The 17,618-nt window shown below is 32.3% G+C and overlaps 1 protein-coding gene across 2 annotated transcripts; it reads left to right on the top strand.

The window, feature by feature from the left end:
* Window positions 1-605: 605 nt before the first annotated feature.
* LOC134711254 (heterogeneous nuclear ribonucleoprotein U-like protein 1) lies at window positions 606-16,907 on the top strand. Of its 2 annotated transcripts, none has more exons than XM_063571759.1 (18): window positions 606-936; window positions 1,573-1,676; window positions 2,160-2,445; window positions 2,861-2,954; window positions 3,475-3,557; window positions 3,895-4,034; window positions 4,565-4,664; window positions 5,135-5,247; window positions 5,685-5,846; window positions 6,277-6,384; window positions 7,138-7,260; window positions 7,829-7,957; window positions 9,764-9,932; window positions 10,111-10,260; window positions 10,880-11,002; window positions 11,898-12,001; window positions 15,589-15,762; window positions 16,399-16,907. In XM_063571759.1, the coding sequence occupies exons 1-18, from the start codon at window positions 795-797 to the stop codon at window positions 16,645-16,647; spliced, it is 2,553 nt and encodes an 850-aa protein (XP_063427829.1). In that variant the 5' UTR covers window positions 606-794; the 3' UTR covers window positions 16,648-16,907. The 2 variants fall into 2 exon arrangements, with proteins under 2 accessions (XP_063427829.1, XP_063427828.1); XM_063571758.1 differs by having other exon boundaries at window positions 1,564-1,676.
* Window positions 16,908-17,618: the final 711 nt, after the last annotated feature.

Genomic DNA, 17,618 nt, shown 5'->3' with positions numbered 1-17,618 from the left:
ATAATGACTCTTTAAAGTTTAACCATTTTTAGAATAAACGTTCCAAAATACAAAATTAAAAGATAATACCGTCATTATTGATTTCGCTGTTTGCGGTTAAGTGTACTTTAAAAAAAAATTAGATATGAATTATTCTGAAGTATATAAATCATTAAAATTGTATGATTTAACCATTAGTGTCCATTGTTAGGATAATCTGCTAAAAAAACTGTCCGGCACTTTGACACGTAGATTAGTCCATTATCGGATTAGTAGAAACATTACATTTTTAACAAAAAGATAATTATGATGGGAAAAATTGAGCTATAGATGACTATCAAATGATCCACCGGGAAGATGGAAGTAATTGATAAGCTTTTCACCCTTGGGTCATACTATATCCGCTGTTATCAAAATAGTTTTTAAATTAATAAAAAAATCTTTATATGGCAATATTTACAGTCTAGCTAACACTGCTATTGATAAAAGACTTATTGCAAATGTGTTGGATCTGTGTATAAGATAATCTATATATTGGGAGTATAGCGGTCCAATTTATATATATTAAACTCCAAACAGTGGTTTCAACTATTATATTGAATCAGGAGTGTGATTAGTTTCGTTTCGCAAATGTGAAAACGTAAATCTAGAATATACATAAACCATCCATGTGCGTCCTTTGGCTGCCATTTGTAATTTAGGGTAGCAGAGTTAAATGCTTTGCAGAACAATTTAAATTTTAGCGGCTTAACATCGTCACATTATATACCAAACAATTTGCATTTATTTCATTTTCATACATTGCATCAGGAAACATGAGTGACATTGATCCAAATAAGTTAAAAGTTGCAGAACTTAGAGATGAACTGAAAGCAAGAAGCCTCGACACAAAAGGAACAAAAGCAGTTCTTGCTAGACGACTCACCAAAGCATTAAAAGAAGAAAAAGGCGAATCAGGTAAGACACATGTATAAATAAGATTAAAGTTGATAATGGAAGTATATTCAGAATGATTTGGAATTGTAAACAAAATGTTATGAAAGCAATATTTTTCGGTCGATGCGAGACGTTTCAGCCATAACAGGTACGGCCTTGAAAAGTCGTTTCGGCCACAGCCGGATTGGCAATGGCTTATAAAGCCGTTTCTTCCATACTCGCTTACATTGAAACGATGTTTTGGTTATGGGTTATATTTTAAAAAAGTAAGGAAAATTGACTTTTATGATTGGTGAGGAACACGCACCTGCTAAAGATATGCAGAATATAAACTCAAAATTCAGTGATAAAATGGCTAGCAGTTGAAGTACTTTAGCTGATTGGCCATTTATTTCCTATTTATTGTTTTTTTTTAATATGAGGATAAGAAGCAAATGAAAAGGATATTTGTTTTTGATATACAATTTTTATCTGACCAACAAGACATTGACCTTATTATATATTTTGTCTTGCTGAATTTTAAGGAAAGTCTTGGCCAAAAGGTATTAAAAAACAGAAAATTTCAATCACAAATTGAGAAAAGAATGAAATGAACAAGTAAAAAGGGATGTTTTTGGTTTTAAGAACTGTAATGTTGTTTACTAATAGGTTTTTCAGTTGGCGATGATTCCATGTTAGATGAATCCTCACAAGATCAAGATACTAGTAACCAAAGTTTGGATGAAAGTTCTCAGGAAGCACCTGAAGCTACAGAAGAAAAGGTATGACCATTTATTTTGTATGTAATGTCTTTGAATTAAAATAACAAATGTGTAAAGACATGTTAATATGTCTGTCTACAGTCAAACAAGGTAAATTCCAAATATAATGATAGAAAATGGCATTTCAGTCAAAAGTAAATGACATGCTTGAATTAAAATTGTGAAATAAAATGATTATCCTTTCTTTTCATCAAAGCTAAGTTGGTCTGAAACTTTTTCAGAATAATTTGATTCCTCTCATGACTAGAAGTAAATATTGAAATCTAAATTGACGTTTGATGGGTGGAGAGTAGCCCATGTAACAGTGTAGAAGTTCATATAAATGTATGCAATAAAGATAATATTTAAAAAAAGTTTATATTTTATTCTGAAAATTGGACATTTATTCCTTACATCAACTTACTAAGTGATCTAGAAAGAGGTTGGTGATTATCTAGGTTATGACCTTAAATTTTATCTACTTATTCTATATTTTCTATTCAGCCTGCTGAAGAAACTCCAATGGAAGAATCAGTAGAAGAACCCAAAAAGGAGGAAGTCAAAGAATCACCTAAAAAGGAAGAACCAAAAGAATCACCCAAAAAAGAGGAGGAACCCAAAGCAGAAACTGCAACTGAAGAGAAATCAGAAGAAAAAACAGAAGAGCCAGAATCCATTGAAGTAGATAAACAAAATGGAGAGGAGAAAGCAAATGGCGAGTCTACTAATATAGAAGAAGAGGTTGCTGGACAAGAATTACAAACAGTAGACGAAGCTACATGTGATGATGGTAAGTTACTGACAAAATAGTTTTTAGAAGGGTTCTTTGACCAAAAATATCTGGTCATTATATTTGGGATAGTGTTGCAGCAAGATGGCAGCTCTGAACTGTTTTAATGATATGAGAACTGATCAACCAATCCTTAAAAAAATTATGACAAAATGATGGTCAAGTTTAATTTGTAGGTTTTCACTTATCCTGTAAAGTAAAGATAAAAATATTAAATGACATTCTCAAATGTAAGGAAAATTATTATTTGCTTTGATTATTTTGATGCTCTGGTCTAGTGATAAAATTCAAAACATGCTGAAATAGTAGCATATATCACTTGCCAATATATTTTGATAATGACCAATGGTTTTGTTTAATGTGTCCACATCACCAAATAAGAACTTGTGAAATTGAATTTTAATGTACATTTCAGATGATTCAAAACACAGAAGGAAAAGGTCAAGGTCCCATGACCGTCACAGGAGTAGATCCAGGGAAAGGAGGAGATCTCATTCACGAGAAAGAAGGTATATTTTGTACATTGCTGATATTTAAGTTGAACATCACATTGAACTGCAAAAAAAAATTCTCCCCTTGACGTTCAGCACCAATCATCATTATATATATCTTTACAATTGTAATACACACACAGTGATTGGCTTACAGCCATTGTTGCTTTTATTTCCTTGTGCAAAATCAAACCTGTAAATATAACATTCATTTAAAGGGTCGAGAACATGAAAATGAGGTATGAATGAATCTAACTAGACCAACACACTCAGGTTGGAATCCTGCCTTGCATGCTAGCTCCAAAGGTGTTAATCTGCAGAAAATTTTATAATCACTTTCAAGTGTCGCATGTTAAGAAATAAATCAGCATAATACAATTATAAATTCTTCAGGTTGGTCAATTCAAGACTGAACTTGAAACCTTCACAATTAACTTGCATATCCTGATGGTATATACATATGGACAACTGCATGTGTATTGTTTAGCAAAATTTACAACTAATAGCAGTGTTATTTTATTTATTTTATACATTACAGGCGTAGTCGCAGTAGAACTCCAAAGAAAGTTGTTATGGAGGATGAAACATGGGAAACATCTGAAAGTGTATTGTTTGACAGGTGTAAGTACTCAAAATTTGGTTTAAATAGATAACTTTGAGGAAGTCTAGCCATCAATTTTTTTACGCAATATTACTGTTCTCTCGGACTATATCATTGTACATAATACATTACAAAGTTGAAATTTTTCACATTTGTTTGTAATCTTATAAGAATGGTGTTCATTTGCTATTCTATAAATTTATTCTTGTACGCTAGGAAATTCAAAATTAATATCCACAAGATGTTCTTGAACAACTATTAATTTATTATATCCAAATTCATCAATTTATTGTTTGCATAAAACATTATCAACATTTTCTAATAGCCATTTTTAATTGAAATGTAATTGTTTTGCAGTCAACTCTGATTTGAGCTTGAAGCTGGGAGAGAACAATCTGTCAGCTGAACCCATGACAGAGGATGGCTTTGCCATGATGTGGGCAGGAGTTCGTGCAAATTATGGAATAACAAAAGGACAAGTAGCATATGAGGTTAAAGTAAGTATACATAAGAATTTAAATCATGAGGGAAGTTTTATAAGTAATGTTTTAAGTTTTCTGTTCTGGAGTTGTATGTTGTGGTCAAAGAATGGTCATTTGTTTGAATTCAATTGGTTGTAGGTAGTCTAGAACATATTTGAATCAATGTTGGTTTGAGGTTAGAATAAATAATTAAACAAAAGAAGATAAGTGCATCTTACAGTTGTAATTACACTTTGAAGTGGTATTCAATGTCAGAAATAAAAATCAATAATATACTGTGTCCAAATGGTAGAGGCTGCAAGCTCCTCTTATTGATTCGCTCTTTTAATAGCATAAAATGAAGAAAGCTGGTCATGCAGGGTAACAAAATTAAGACAATGCTTGCGCTGTTCAAAATCTGTTTTCCAAGAGGTGGTTGAGACCTTGTTTCGATCAGTTGGTATGAAAAGACTTCAAAACAGATTGATTTTGATACAAGGACATTGTCCTAACCTACATGTGTTATAAAAAATAATTAATGAAAAATATGTTTATTTTAATTTTAGTTGCTGGAAAATCTGAGTGTTGATCATTTACCTCCAGAAGAAATTATCACACATGTACTTCGTGTTGGATGGTCTGCTTCAAACACATCTATGCAATTAGGTAATACTTAATTAAGTTTATTAGATTTAAGATACTTAGATCAACTAGTTGATGAGAACTTTAGGCAGAATAGAAAGTATTACTTGCATTTTAGAACCTTATAATGCTGATGTCTGCTATGTATAAGACTGACAGCTATGTAGAAACTCGCAAGGAAAGAATTGGGCACTCGCACCACATCTATCTATATATATAGACAACATTGATCAAGACATGATGATCACTAGTCATTCGATATTTGACCGAATGCTGCATGCTTAGTGGATAAGCAGAAAATATCAGTTTTTAAAGATTTTGAATCCATAACACTTAGAAAACCAAGATAGCAAAACTGATTTTAACTACAATGTATGTTTCTATGTGTACTGTTTTTCTTGAGAAGAGAAAAAAACAAGAGAAGAAATTTGACCCTAAAAAAAGAAGTTAGCCATAAAAATATCAAAAGTCAAATTCTTATTTTGTTATTTCAGGAGAAGAACCTTTGTCTTTTGGGTTTGGTGGAACAGGAAAAGCTTCAACAGACACTAATTTTATTGATTATGGACAACAGTTTACAGCAGGGGATGTTATTACAGCTTATATTGTACGTTTCAACTACTAATTTCAAAACTTTTTGTTTTGTTTAAAACTCTTTAATTGTTTTTATAAGTATAAATGTATTAGATGAAGATCCATAATAATCTATACTTTAAAAATTGTTGTTGAATAAGATAGACAAGGTCTACTTTTCTGAAGTTTTCAATGAAAAATAGAAAATTTATCCATTTGAATAAAATTATCTTTAAAGTTTTAAAGCATTGATTTATGATGTAAACCAATTTCAAATTAAATGTGAGACAATTGTATTGCAAAAATGAAAGAAGACAGATATAGGAGGAGGACAGTACTTCATTTGGCTTTTTGTATTTAAAAAAAACCATTTCATATTTATCAATTAAGTTATCAGTTTGTTGATGAACATTTGGTCTTCGGTAAATGTTGTAGGAGTAATATGTATTACTTTAATTTTTCTGATTTTAGGATTATGAAATGGATGAAGAGGAAGCATACTTATCTTATGCAAAGAATGGAGATGATCTCGGAATTTGTTTCCAAGTAGAGAAATCCAAGTTGGAAGGCAATGCCATGTTCCCACATATTTTAACCAAAAATACTTCATTCGAAATCAACTTTGGTGCACAGGTAAGAATTCACAACATGGTGCATTAATTTTTTGCTTTTCTATAAATGCTCTCCCAAAGAAAATTGTTAAAACATAGCATCATTGGTTGGTCCGGGTAAACTTAAATGGATGATTATCAGACTTTCTGATAAGCTGGCATTTATAAAGTCCTCTCTTGACAGCTCACATTAAATGTCCTTAAATTTAACAAATACCTGTGGTGTTTCTTCTCTTTTAAGACAATATCCATATCCAAGTTAGCTGCTAAAGCTTATGTTTGACATGATTTCTTAAACTAGTAAGCAAAATAAAGCCTCAATTTAAAAAAGTTAAATCAGACATAACTTGAATGGATAAATATTTGCTTCAAACTTTTGTAAATTCAAGCACAAATAGGTATCAGTCTTTCTAGCCAATGTTTTATTATTATTTTTTTACATTGTTTTCTAGGAAGAGCCATGGTTTGAATTGAAAGAGGACTTTGTTTTCATTGATAAAGTACCATTGGAAGAAAGAGTAAAAGGAATTGCTCCTCCAGAAAAGAAAGAAGAGTGTGAGGTAGGTCTTTGTCACATGAATGCAGTGTAAATATAATAAAAATAAGCTAGAGCAGTCTTATAATGGTTTACTTTTATAAATTGTTACTTGGATGGCGAGTTGTCTAATTGGCACTCATACCACATCTTCCTATATCTGTTTATATAGTTGTCAAGATTTGTATCACAGTGGAAAATTATTTTATAAAGAAATTGTATGATATGTATAAGGGCTGTTCCAGAAAAGACTATGTCCCCCCCCAGGGAAGGCATTTTTTTTTCTTTCAAATATTATGTGGGTGGTTGTATTTGAAATACCAAAATGCAAAGGGAGTGCTGTTCTAATCAGATTTTATTTCTGTGGGTGGTGGGGGTTAAAAAAAAGTGCCGTCCCTGGGGGGGGACATAGTATTTTCTGGAACAGCCCATAGGAGATGTGGTATAATTGATAATGAGACAACTATCCACCAAAGTTCAAATTATTAAAATGGATGTATTATTAAAATGGATGTAATAAATTAAAGGCAACTGTTTGACCTTAACAATCAATAAAACCTATTCTGTATTGTCCACTATATAATGCCCTGACATGAAAAGTATGAAACAATTCAATTGAGAAAACTTGTGGCCTTATTTATAACAAAACAATTTACGGAAAAAAAAACCCAACAAATATGGTAGATATGATCCAACACTGAACTAAATGCTCTTGACTTTAGATTGACACATGAAGAATGTTCATTTATGTAAACTTATTTGTTGGATTATTTTTTAGATTATCTGTATGGTTGGATTGCCTGGTGCAGGAAAGACATACTGGGTTGACAAATGTGTTGCAGAAAATGCTGACAAAAGATACAATGTACTTGGAACCAATAATATCATTGACAAAATGAGGGTAAGTTAAATCGGGAAAAATTTCATTACATTGTAATACTGGAATGACGTTTTGACAATTCCTTAGCTGAATCAAGTGAGACATTATATGCCCCTTTTTTGAGGAGAGGCCATTAAGTATTACCTCTGTATATCCCCCAAAAAATTTACTTGATTTGCCTCAATCATATGTTTAGAAATTAATACACAATGGTTTTTATCAGTAAACACTGATCAAGTGACATATTCTTCTTTTTTAAAAAATTATTGTCTATGAAACATTGTACCGCACAATTTAAAATGAGAAAGTAACCTGATGACAGATAAAAAGCTGATAGTCCTAAAGGTTAACAAACAATGTATGATATGTCAAGCATTTGTTGATGCACTTTCCTGCAATTTTGGATGCATTTAGAATTTCATCAAAAGTTTTGTAAACTAAGTAGGTTATTGAAATAAGCACAAGGTTTACATTGTGATTTTAGCTGATCAGTATGATGCAGTGTATTTGTGCTAATGATTGTTGTTGTTATTTTTCATAAATATAGTAAATAGGTTAAGTGATGAGATTCACTCAATTTTCATTATAGGTAATGGGTCTCCCTCGTAAGAAGAATTACGCTGGACGTTGGGATGTATTGATCGACAAATCTACAAAATGTCTAAACAAGCTTTTAGAAGTAGGAGCTACTAAAAAGAGGAACTACATTTTAGATCAGGTATGTTAGGAAAAAACACTTGGTAAGATTTAGGGTATGACTGTAAAATGGTTCTTGTAACTTGAAACTATCGCTTTTAATCGTGAATTCGGGATTTTGTATTTGCCCTGTGTTTTCGCTACAACTGGTTGGAAGAGTAACTATAACTTTCTGCGCCATTTCCGTGAGTCCAGAAAGAAAACATGGACTATAAAGGGGGAATATTTATTATGGATGTAAATAAATACATTGGGATTTGCTGTGACATAATTACGAATTTTAACCGAAAAAGGATATATGGAGATTTTTGGAGTATACCTGACTGGATTTTTAGTGAAATGGATTGATGTTATTTTGATTGGAGACATACTGTACATTTAAACAAGGAATTATATTGAAACAATTTATGTTGCATTTAGTTGCATCAATATACAACTGATGGAGAAAGAGACAACATATATGACAAGCTATTGTTATTAAAATAAAATTCTACATAGATTATAGGATTTCTGTTGTTTGAGATATCCAGGCCTTTAGTACCATGTTGTTACTGAATCTTAACTGTAAACTGAAGTATGTTTATGCAAGCTTAATGTTGTATAGAGTCTAGGTTATACTGAAAATGTTTTGCTATTGATTTTAATTGTGTTGGTAAATGGTTGTCAAAGTGGCAGCACAAATTGGTTGCTATGTTATTGGGTATACAAACTAGTAGTAGGTTTATAGGGTTAGAACAACAGGTATATAGCTGTAGGTCAAAACAAAGCAATACCTTACTCAGCATGATTTATTTGAATTGTTTTGCTTTAAGTTGATTATGATGAATATTATTGGATGCTACAAATATTAGTACAGGGGCATACAAATTGAATGCATGATAGCCATCATAAGCAATATGATATTGGGTGAATTTAGAGAGTATAATGATAACATATATACCAGACTGCTCATAACTATGGTTTAAATCCGTCTTTAAAAAGAACCACGCATGTTTCAAGTTACATTGACCAATTTACAGTTATCCAAACAAATTGTGTTATAAAATGTTGGTATGGGATTATATTGCCACAGTTTTTCATGAGTAGTGTTGGCAAAAATGTATGAAAGAACATAGTCACAGCCTGATACAAATATATCAAAGGAGCAATATGTCCAAAGAACAATATATATCAAAGGAACATATATTAGTAGATACAATTGTATTGAATTATCAGGATACAAATACAAAATATATCAAAGGATCAGTATGTTGGTAGATTAGATACAATTGTATTTAAGTAATAGTAGACAAGATGTCTTAAAACGTATATGCTTTTAAACACTAGCGCTAGAATTTCAGCAAGTCAATACACAAAGGATAGGTAGGTATGGTAAGTAAATAACATTTTAATTGTGACTGACGTTACATCATCCTCCCCTGGGAATCCTCTTAGAGGTAAGTGCTTTTTCTTTTGCCTCCCTTGGACTAGATTGATGAGCAAAAGCATCCAGGAGGATCCAAGTAATGTATAGACACATTCTACAACTTGTACTGTAAACCAGTTACCATATATATTTGTTGATACTGAATCTGTACTGATATTATTGATGAAGAATGCTGTATTATTATGTTGTGGTGATGGCGAATTTGAAGCCTTGATAATTATGTATATTTGATGTATTGTTGATTGGGGATAGGGGTTGGACAGATCAGCAGGATAAACAAAGGTAGGAAAGGGAAGGGGTCATACCATAAATTTATTTGGAGGATGATGTTGATGATGCCATCTATGGCTGCCATGTATTTAGCAAGAATAATTATCTATATATTCTTTGTTGCCATACTAGACAAATGTGTATGCATCCGCAAGAAGACGTAAAATGCAGCCTTTTGAAGGTTTTCAACGTAAAGCAGTTGTGATTGTTCCCAGTGATGAAGAATACAAAAAGCGCGTTGAGACACGAGAAAAGGATGAAGGCAAGGATGTCCCTGAAAAAGCAGTACTTGAAATGAAAGGTAGGCTGTGAAAACACAACACATTTTAAATTACACTTAAGATACTTTAATTTTGATGTAGAACTGTCTTTTATGTATGCAAAAAGCTGTTTCATTAAATCCTCCATGGATATTTAATGGAACAGCTTGTTTCTGTCGTTTTTGTCATGTACTGATTGTTTTGTAATGGTATTTTCAGCTAATTTCACACTACCAGAAGAAGGTGTTCTGTTTGATACAGTAGAGTTCATAGAACTTGACAAAGAAGAGGCAACTAAACTTGTAGAGGAATATGTAAAGGAAGGAAAGGCTGCATGTCCTCCTCCATCCAAGAAAAGTAGATTTGAAGGTGAGTCTTTGATTTCTAAGATTTGAGTGTCTGGTGGAATGGGCAGAAGTCAATTGTCTCTTATAAGATTGGTTTTCTATTAGGATTCACAATTTGTAGAAAATAAATTAAGTGTATCTGTTTGATCTGAATCTTCTAACAAAAATGACAATAAATGGAGTTTATAGTTATTGAAAAAAGGGCATGTATTAATAATGTTTTATAATACTCTCACTCCCAGAAAAAAGGGGGGTGGATGTGAACATGCTGCAATAACTATGTCTGTCCATAAACTTGTATCAATTAGCTGCTGTTTTAAGGGATGCATTTCGTGTTTTGTCTGAAACTTAATAATGTTGATTGTTATCCTGTCATCAATGATCAGATCTGTTGGACAGTTACTTCCAATTTGATGGTACTTTGAACTTTTAGTGTACTTGCTGCATATGAAATTGTTTTATCAATGAGTAAAAAGGATAGGGGTATTCTTTGCACAACAATACTCAATGTTTTATTTGGGAGATTTACAATACTATTAATTCAAAACACACCTATCTGTACACCAATCAGTTTCATTGGGATTTATATTTGTAGTTTTAAATGATGATTCTTAATCAATTTATGAATATTATGTTATCAGATCGCAGAGACAGCAGAGGTGACAGGAGACATAGTGGAGGACGAGATAATTGGAGGGATGATAGACGACGAGGTGGCAATAGCTGGGGAGGTGGTGGTGGTGGTGGACGGGGAGGAGGAAGAGGTAAGATTAAGATAAAAATATCATAAAGCGGGTTATTTTCACGGGTGTAAAATTTCACGATTTTCATTGAATAAGGTATACAAAATATTTTGGTGGATTCAAAACTTTTATCAATATCTTTGCATGTGCACTTAAAAATTGGCGGCATTTATTATGGTGATTTTGTTCTATCTGCGAAAATAAGCAAAACTTTTCATCTTGCGAAAATAATCCTCTATACAGTAAACTGTAGAAACATAAATTTTCCTAGGGTTAAAATTTTTTGGTTTTGTCTCTATATAAGATTTCATGGGAATTTGATTTCGTGGTTTCCAGTAAATGGAAATAATATTATATGAAGGTTAAATTTTTGTTGAAATGTTCTTTCCACTTAATAAACAAAAGTAAATCCTCCACTAAAAGTCTTACAGTATATGATATGCTTTAAATTGGACAACCAGTTGTGAATATTAACTGCATATATAAAAATATTGATGGTATGATTGCCAATGAGACAACTATTCTGAAGTAATTATATGTAAATTTACTGACTTCAACAAAGAGAAATTCCTACACTGTATTACAAAACAGTTTATGAAAAAAATATGACAGACATAGACCAAGAAAAACCACTGAACTATAGGCTCTAAAAGAATGTGGCCTGGTTCAACATTACTGTGAGCATTCAACCCTCTACTTTTACAGAAAATGTTTTATAGTACAATACTTTTAACATGATAACTAATAGAAGGAATTTTTTAAGCCATGTTCGTTTCAAGCTTGTGATCTTTGAAAATATACTTGTGTAGCCTATTTGTTGTTTCACAAGCAGTTCTTATTGAATGTCAATTCAGCTTGTTAACATTCATGTGAAGAAAGATTTCCAGTTTGAACATCAATACATTTATCATTTCAGATTCTGGAAGGGACAACAGGTATGGCGGTGGAGGTAGAGATCGTAGAGATGATAATAAGAGTTGGGATAGGAGGAGAGACGACAGAAGTAGTGGAGGCTGGAAGGTATGAAAAATATATTACTTAGTTAAAAAGAATTTGAAAGTTAAAATCACATTTTAAGCTCACCTGGCCCAAAAGGCCAAGTGAGCTTTTCTCATCACTTTGCGTCCAGCGTTGTTAACTTTTACCCAAAATCTTCTCCTCTGAAACTACTGGCCCAAATTAAACTAAACTTTTCCACAATCATCATTGGGGTATCTTCTCTAAAAAATGTGTCCGGTGACCCAACCAACCAACCAAGATGGCCGCCATGGCTAAAAATAGAACATAGGGGTAAAATGTAGATTTTGGCTTATATACCTGAAACCAAAGCATTTAGAGCAAATCTGTCCTGGGGTAAAATTGTTTATCAGGTCAAGATCTATCTGATCTCCAATTTTCAGATGAATGATCTGAGAACCCGTTGTCTGATGCTGCCCCTAAATTGGTAATTTTTAGGAAATTTTGCCGTTTTTGGTTATTATCTTGAATATTATTATAGGTAGAGGTAAACTGTGAACAGCAATAATGTTCAGCAATGTAAGATCTACAAATAAGTCAACATGATCAAAGTGGTCAATTGACCACTTAAGGAGTTATTGCCCTTTATAGTCAATTTTAACAATTTTTCGTAAATTTTTGTAATCTCTTATAAAAATCTTCTCCTCTGAAAATACTAAGGCAAATTTAACCAAACTTGTCCACAATCATCATTAGGGTATGTAGTTTAAAAAACGTGTCTGTTGACCCGGCCAGCTAACCAAGATTGCCGTCATGGCTATAAATAGAACATGGGGGTAAAATATAGATTTTGTCTTATAACTCTGAAACCAAAGCATTTAGAGCAAATCTGACTTGGGGTAAAATTGTTAATAAAGTCGAGATCTATCTGCCCTGAAATTTTCAGATGAATCGGACAACCCGTTGTTGGGTTGCTACCCCTTAATTGGTAATTTTAAGGAAATTTTGCAATTTCATTTTTGTAATCATTTACAAAAATCTTCTCCTCTGAAACTACTGAAAATATGTAACCAAACTTGTCCACAATCATCATAAGAGTATCTAGTTTAAAAAATGTGTCCGATGACCCTGCCCGCAAACCAAGATGGCAGACATGGCTGAAAATAGTACATAGGGTAAAATGCAGTTTTTATACGACCGCAAAAATTTTTGCGGTCTATCTTGGTATCACATCGTCGTCAGAAGACAGTTGTTTCCGAATAATAACTTAAGTATAAGTAAATAGAAATCAATAAAATTTTAACACAATGTTTATAAGCACAAAAGGAAGCTTGGGATTGTTTTTGGGGGTTATGGTCCCTAAGGTTTAGGAATAAGGGGCCCAAAACAAGCATTTATCTAGTGTCAGTACGAAAAGTTGTGTATAAGTATTTCAATTGTTCTGAAATTGTACCACAATGTTGAATATCATAAGTAGAAGGTTGGGATATATATTTTCTGGGTTATGGGGCAAACAGTCTAGGAATAAGGGGCCAAACAAGCATTTTTGTAGTTTCAAGACAATAAATTGGAGTTATCTTTCTTTGTCCAGAATAGTTGTTGAATCACCTAAAACCAATGCTTATGAAATGTTCTTTGAAAATTGGAGTTATCTTTCTTTGTCCAGAATAGTAGTTGAATCAACTTAAATCAATTCTATATATACAATATACAATGCAGTTTACTACCAACTAATAAATTAAAGCAGTCTTTACCATTCAGTGATTACAAGCACTTTGATTACCATTCTTGCCCCTTTACAAATGGAAAAATTGAAGAATTTTTTAGTTAACTTGTTTGTCTCAACTAAATTTAATGAATTGTGTATATATATATATTATCTCTAAACTCAGTTTAAGTTCAATTTATGGCAGCTTCACTTTTACAGTTCTTGAGTTATGTCCCTTTATAACGGTATATGCTAGCGGGATCATCATCTGTGTCCCTTTGGACACATTCCCCATTATTTTTTTTAGAAGTTTCTATTAATTAATATTAATTTTAACCATGACTGTATGACATTTTATATTTTAATATTTTATTATGTAGTTAAATGAGTAGTTATTGTTGCAAACTCCATTAGAAATTTGAATTGAGATCATTTTTGGAATAAGGAAAAGGGGGAGGTGAAAAAAAAATTGGGAGGAGGGGTTAAATTTTTCTCATTTCAGATCTCAGAAATTTAAAAGAAAATTTCTTTAAATTTTTTTTTTTTTTAGAGGATTAATATTCAACAGCATAGTGAATTGCTCGAAAACAAAAAAACAAATTTTATGTTCATTAGACCACATTCATTCTGTGTCAGAAACCTATGTTGTGTCGACTATTTAATCACAATCCAAATTCAGAGCTGTATCCAGCTTGAATGTTGTGTCCATACTGGCCCCAACGGTTCAGAGTTCGACCACTGCGGTCCTATAAAGCTGCACCCTGCGGAGCATCTGGTTTATAACTAAATAAATAGTTTTCATTATAAAACTTATGTACATATACCTTTTTCTGAAGAAAACTCTTTAACTTGTCCACATTCAGAAGAAGTTTCATTTATTTTAATTGCTTGCTTCCAGGAAGCAATTCGCCGACATATTTTCCGTATATGCAAGTGACCTTATCTTGACCCGTCTTGTAAAAATCTGGTGATTGCAATATGCATGAATCTGTCAATTAAATAAACAATTATCTGATTGTATGTGTTAAACACGTGCTCAATATCCATGCTTTTTGTTGATTGTTTACTATAAGGTGACAATCAGTAAACTTCTGCTTCAAAGCACGGCAATCAATGATTCGCCATATTTGTTATATCAAAACAGACAGAGAGATATAAAATTAACGATTATACGACATCTTTACGTAAAAAAAATGATAAAATCGTGTATAGAAGACTAAGTTTATGATATATACATGCATTGGTTCAAGAATTGGATAAACATAATTTTTTCCAGTTTCATATGACTTATCTGTTGAGGTTTAAAAGAAATTTCTGCTTTTAAATCGGTATGAATGTAGAATATATATGCATTAGGGAAATGGTTTGCAAGAATTCTTGTTAAGAAACCTAGTAACAGTAAATAAATATAGGTCAAACAGGATTTTTTTTCTTTACTTTTCTTTTATACATTGGCATTTAGAGGGACTTAAATTTAAAGAGACAATAATAATAGCATTTGTTTAAAAAAATATCTTTCACGGTGAGATCAGAGCAATGGGATACTTTACATGCATAACTTTAGTAAAAGTAAATAGAAATCTATGAAATTTAAACACAAGGTTTATGATCATAAAAAGTTAACCATCTCGAGAATATAGTATGCCTATGTCTTTTAAAGCATTCAATTAACATTCTTTGATTGCTTTAAAATATTCCATTACAGATTTTGAAATCCTTTACGTAAAAGATGTACAAAATTTAAAAAGAATTCATAGCTATAAAAAAGTTTTAAAAGAAAATGAACAAAATAAGGAATACAGACTATATTAAGTCTAGAACTTGTGTCATGGTTATATTATGAAGACAAATTTAAGTTAGCATATTGTTGTAAATTTCAACTTTAGAGTCGGTCTAAATTTTTTCCATTGGACGAAACTTAAGATGAAATTTTATATTGTAGGGCCGAGACTCCAGGAGTGGTGGAAGTAGTTATGGAGGTGGTGGTAGACAGGGAAGCAGTGGATGGGGATCCCAAGGGGGTGGACAATGGGGTAACCAAGGGAGTGGAAATTGGGGAAACCAAAGCAGCTGGGGTAATCAAGGAAATTGGGGTAATCAACAACCAGCATATGGGGTAAGGCATTTGCTTGAACATAAATATATTTATGATTTAATCTTGTAAGAATGTAGTAGAATTCTTTAAAACAATAATATGCTATTACCAATACAGACATGATTCTTGTGAATAGATATAGGAAGATGTGGTGTGAGGGCCAATGAGACAACTCTCCAACTAAGTCACAAATTGTATAAGTAAACCATTAAAGGTTAAACTACAGTCTTCAACACAGAGTCTTGGCTCACACAGAAGCTTGTAATTATACTTCCAAGATGAGAGAAACTGTCCAGAAGAGATATTTTGGGCAAATGTACAATATTTTGACCTTGAATCAAATGAAATAAACTCTTTTAAGAAGTAGGATTGAACTACTTTCCTAAATTTTGGCAAGTAAATAAAATATGAAAACAACAAACTTTCATCAAAATGAAAATTTTTAAATAATGTATGGAAACAAGAATAATTGCATGGTAATAATTAATGGTAGCTGATAATCATTCTTCACAATTTATAGAGAAATTCAAACAGTTTCTTTTCGTTAAGAAATTACATGCATCTTGATTAGATTACAATATCAATTTTAATTAGGGGCTTAATTCTTAAACTTGTGTATGTGTTCACAAAATCTAATGAGTTTATTTCCTTTTGTAGCAGCAGTGGGGTAATTATCAGCAAGGAAACACAGGCTATGGAAGTGGAGGATGGGGAGGACAAGGACAACAACAACAATCCTGGTCAGGTCAGTCAGGTCAGTCGGGTCAGCAGCAACAAGGATCTGGTTGGGGTAGTGGATCATATAACCAAGGATCTTACAGCTCAGGAACCAACCAGGGAAGTGGCAGCTGGGGCGGTAGTGGTAGTGGTGGCAGCAGCAGCAGTTACAACAGTTACAGAAAATAAACACTTTACTCTACCTATCAGAGACATATTTTTATTGTTATATTCTGAATGAAAATGAAGTCATCATCTGTCTTTTAATTATGTAAAATTACATTCAATTTCGAAAATGTGTTGTAGACATTAAATGTTGTAAATTGAATGATTTTATAACAACATGAAGTAAATAGAAGATTTATATAGAATTATGTGTCAACTATCAGTTGTAAAATCGTCATCATTGTTCATTGTTGATCATCTGTACATTAAATCATCAAAATCTTGTTTGTTTCTATTGACAGTGCCGGTTAGGTAGAATTATAGCTATAAACTGTTGCTATGATTGAGTGTTTTGTGTTTTGATAATATATTTGATGTTAACCACACTGAAGACTAGTTGCTCTTATTGCTGTACATCTTGAGACTGGCATTGGGGCTGCAAAGTAGAGTTGTTTACAGGAGGAATAGTTTTGTTCCATGAGATGGTATGGTAAATCCAAAGAAAAGTCTTGGGTGAATGTTCAAATTTGTTTAGATGGACTATAAGGGCATGTGTTCTCAATTTTGATTCAGCTCTTTAATAGAAGGACATTGCTGTTTGATAGAAATATTTTTTGGATCATTTCATGCACTATCGAATCCCAATTATTTAGTGAATGCATTAGCATTTCTCAGTACATAAGTGGTTTTTTTTAAATGACCATTACAAAAGCCCCATAAGTTGTTTTCTGTTCAAGGCCCAAAGATTATTTTTTTATCTTGACCACTAATTCAACCCAACTGACAGGCGTCAATTCCCATGGTGTCCACAGTTTTGTTATTTTATAAAAGTAATATTTTATTCAGCCTGGGTCATCAACATTATTGCATTATGAATAATGACAAGGTTTAGTCAGATGGCTGACTTTGTTTTATATGGTGAATTGCTGTTCTTCATCTTGGTACTTACAAACAATGACTGGTTATTTATTGATTTGATTTAAGCCTATATGTGT

Source organism: Mytilus trossulus, chromosome 3, assembly GCF_036588685.1.
Source record: "Mytilus trossulus isolate FHL-02 chromosome 3, PNRI_Mtr1.1.1.hap1, whole genome shotgun sequence".
NCBI lineage: Eukaryota > Metazoa > Mollusca > Bivalvia > Mytilida > Mytilidae > Mytilus > Mytilus trossulus.
Note: the sequence above shows the minus strand (reverse complement) of the source record. Positions and strands in the feature narration are given on the sequence as shown.

Excerpts from the sequence above, each read along its gene's own strand:
- LOC134711254 (XM_063571758.1), top strand. The coding sequence starts at position 795 with ATGAGTGACATTGATCCAAATAAGTTAAAAGTTGCAGAACTTAGAGAT. Across the intron at positions 937-1,563 it reads AGAAGAAAAAGGCGAATCAG|GTTTTTCAGTTGGCGATGAT; the intron begins GTAAGACACATG and ends GTTTACTAATAG. Across the intron at positions 2,955-3,474 it reads TCTCATTCACGAGAAAGAAG|GCGTAGTCGCAGTAGAACTC; the intron begins GTATATTTTGTA and ends TATACATTACAG.